Source organism: Hyla sarda, chromosome 2 (assembly GCF_029499605.1).
Source record: "Hyla sarda isolate aHylSar1 chromosome 2, aHylSar1.hap1, whole genome shotgun sequence".
Lineage (NCBI taxonomy): Eukaryota > Metazoa > Chordata > Amphibia > Anura > Hylidae > Hyla > Hyla sarda.
Window position 1 is genome coordinate 24,905,477 of NC_079190.1, and position 3,021 is coordinate 24,908,497.

The 3,021-nt window shown below is 42.9% G+C and overlaps 1 protein-coding gene across 1 annotated transcript; it reads left to right on the plus strand.

Annotated features, from left to right (window-relative positions):
* Window positions 1-1,952: 1,952 nt before the first annotated feature.
* Window positions 1,953-2,690, plus strand: LOC130357349 (DNA damage-regulated autophagy modulator protein 1-like). Its single transcript, XM_056560036.1, has one exon. The coding sequence runs from the start codon at window positions 1,953-1,955 to the stop codon at window positions 2,688-2,690; it is 738 nt and encodes a 245-aa protein (XP_056416011.1).
* The last annotated feature ends 331 nt before the right edge of the window (window positions 2,691-3,021 follow it).

Genomic DNA, 3,021 nt, shown 5'->3' on the forward strand with positions numbered 1-3,021 from the left:
CCGGTGCACGGCAGGGATCGGAAATCGCCAGGACGTACAGGGACGTCCTGTGTCCTTAAAGCCCAGGGTGCGATGACGTCCCCGTACGTCCTGGGTCCTTAAGAGGTTAAACTGCACATTTTTATAGTTATTTGCAAATATAGGAGCGCACCAGACCTCAGTAATCTACACAGACCGATGAGACACGTGCTGTTATTCCATAGTGAAAGACCCCAATACCGTCTCTATGGTAAATATGTCACTGGGGGAGGGGGGGGGGGGGCTACCTGAGACAGGTTGAGTTTAATTTAATTTGTTTTCCTTCCACAATTTTTTTTAACAAACTTTTAATTATAAACATAAGAAAAGGGGGTGAACGTGGTCTTGTGTAGCCCCCACAGGACGGCCATGAAACCGATGGACGCAGTAGGTACTGTTACCATGTGATGTCTATGGGGGCCAAGATACAGGTATATTGTGTAACTAAAGAAGGGCTGTCAATCAGCTGACCCAAAGAACTGTTGTAATAATATGTATGTTAGAAAAGCATTGTACGGACTTATTCTTGGTTTCTTTTAGACTGACAATAGGTGACCTTCAGTTTATTTATGTTTCTAACTGTTCGCTGGATATAATAAAAACACTGACCACTTCTTGCTTTTGCTGGACAACTGGGGGTCGGCCACAGCGTTTATTTAATAACCATTAATATAAACCATTTATATCCGAACTTCTGATTGAACACTCTCAGAGGTAAACGGTCAGCCGGCCGCCCTCTTCGACGGGCATCACACTCTACTCTCCAGGAAAATCTCCTCCAAATTTCTCCTCTGCCACGCTGTGACTTAGCCTAAAAGAGAACAACATTAAAACGGGAACCAAACCACAACCCGCTCCACATCACCAGATCCCAAGGTCACAGCGACCCAACAGGCACCATTCAGCCGAATAGCCCTAAAAGTCCCACGGGACCCACCTATAACCAAGGGATAAAACACAGACACAAATTAACAAATATTTTTTTTTTTATACCAACTATTACAATTTTTTTTTTTTTTATACCAAAACATAACGTAAAAGGGGTGGGTGGGCGGGAATCTTCACACTTGCCGGGGACTCCACAAAGAGGAAGCCGCAAGCCTCAGCAACACATTTTATCCCCTATTACTCCTCCTCCCCTTCCTGTTAACCTAGCCTATCCCTGTCCTCCTACCCTTCTAGGTTCTGCCCCCCCCCCCTATTTCTCCAGCTTCTCATTTTATTTTTTCTTCTAACTTTATTTAACCCCCTCTTTGCCAGTCCGAGACGCCGCCTCCTAAACGGCGCGGCGTCGAACAAAAGAGCTTTAAAAAAAAAAAAAAAGAAAGAAAGAAAAGTGCAGAATTTTTTTCTACATATTTTCTTTGTATTGGACTTTACACAGAAAACAATAAAATATAATATGGACATCTACAAATGTACAAATATATCCAAGTACAACCCCATCTGCAATGGTTTTGTGTTTGTTTTTTAACCACTGAGCAGTCACAGAAATGTTAAAAACCTTTTTATATGTTGTACATCTGACAAAACATTAACCTTTGTAGTAAAAGAAGAGAATTGGCAGAATTACAGACACATAAGGTTATATTCAGATGAATTCATGTTGAAAGAGATTTTGGAAAACCCTGTTGAAATGTGGATTCAGCCATTACTAGTTTTATTTGACTGTGGAAACACTAAATATCAGCAAATGTGATGCCAGGATTGTCTGCATAAAGATCTACAACGCTGAGGACCAATCAGTATGCAGCATGATGGTGTTACCGAGATGAACCAAAGAATGACATCACAGATGTGACATCATCGAATTCCGAGCCTATAGAAAACCCCGCCTGACAATCTGATTACACAGAGAGAGTTGGACAGAGACAGCGGCTTTTGCTTAGCGAATCTTTCCTTTATCTCAGCGATTTGTGTTGTTTCTTTGTGCCATGGAGATCCAGGGATTAGGGTTCTTGCCTATCCTTTGGGTCACATGGAACCTTTTGGGCCTCAGCACTCTTGTCACCTTGACCATCGCCCTAGGACATAGCAGACAGCCGTTTATCAGTGACACGGCTGTAGGATATCCTGAGTGGATAATATATAAGGTTGTGTTCTTTGGTGCACCCATCATAGGAGTTGCCGTCACCTACCTGCAGCACCGATTTATGTTCCTGCACTCTGAACCATCTGCGAAGCATTTTAGGATTTACCAGAAGATCTTGTTTACCTTAGGATGCATCATGTGCATAGGAACAGCCCTGAATGCCGTATTTACTATGGGGAACAATCCTACAATACACAGGATCAGCTCAGGTATGGCATTTATTTGTGGAGCCATATATAATGTGTGCCAAGCTGGATTCCTATACAAAAGGTCATACAGCAGCCGGATTGTTTGCCATATAAGGCTGGCCTCCACCTTAGTGACTTCTGTGGTGCTGCTGCTCTTCAGTGTCGGTCAGGTCTCCTTCTATACGGATCTGTGCACCGGACACTGCGAGGAGATTATGTATGTCCCCGTCATGGTGGCTGAATACCTGGGATTCTGCGGCGTCACCTTATACCATGTGACCCACTATACAGATTTACAGCATTTGTCAGTAAAGATTTCCAGAAATGACATTAACGTCAGCCTGAGGACCAAGATACCGGACCCGGAACAGAACCATCCTGTAGAACAGTGAAGACTGAGGCCTATGACTACAGCCGGGAGCCGAGGACGGACATTTATCCTGTGTATTATTCTTAATAAATATATAAATAAAAAAACATGTCTGACTGTACGGACAAACCTTTTAACAGATCTTAAATCTAAATTCTCCCACTCTGAAATAAAACACTGACACTCATGAACCTTTTAAGTGGGCTGGGTGGTGGTCACAGCTCGTTTATTTAAATATATGTAACTCTGTTAAATAAATATAACACTGCATAGCAGTAACCATGAAAAACACAACTTCTTATTGCCGAAGTACTGCTTCAGCCGAAGCAGTATGCCCCACTGTCTCCACAGCG

Excerpts from the sequence above, each read along its gene's own strand:
- LOC130357349 (XM_056560036.1), top strand. The coding sequence starts at position 1,953 with ATGGAGATCCAGGGATTAGGGTTCTTGCCTATCCTTTGGGTCACATGG.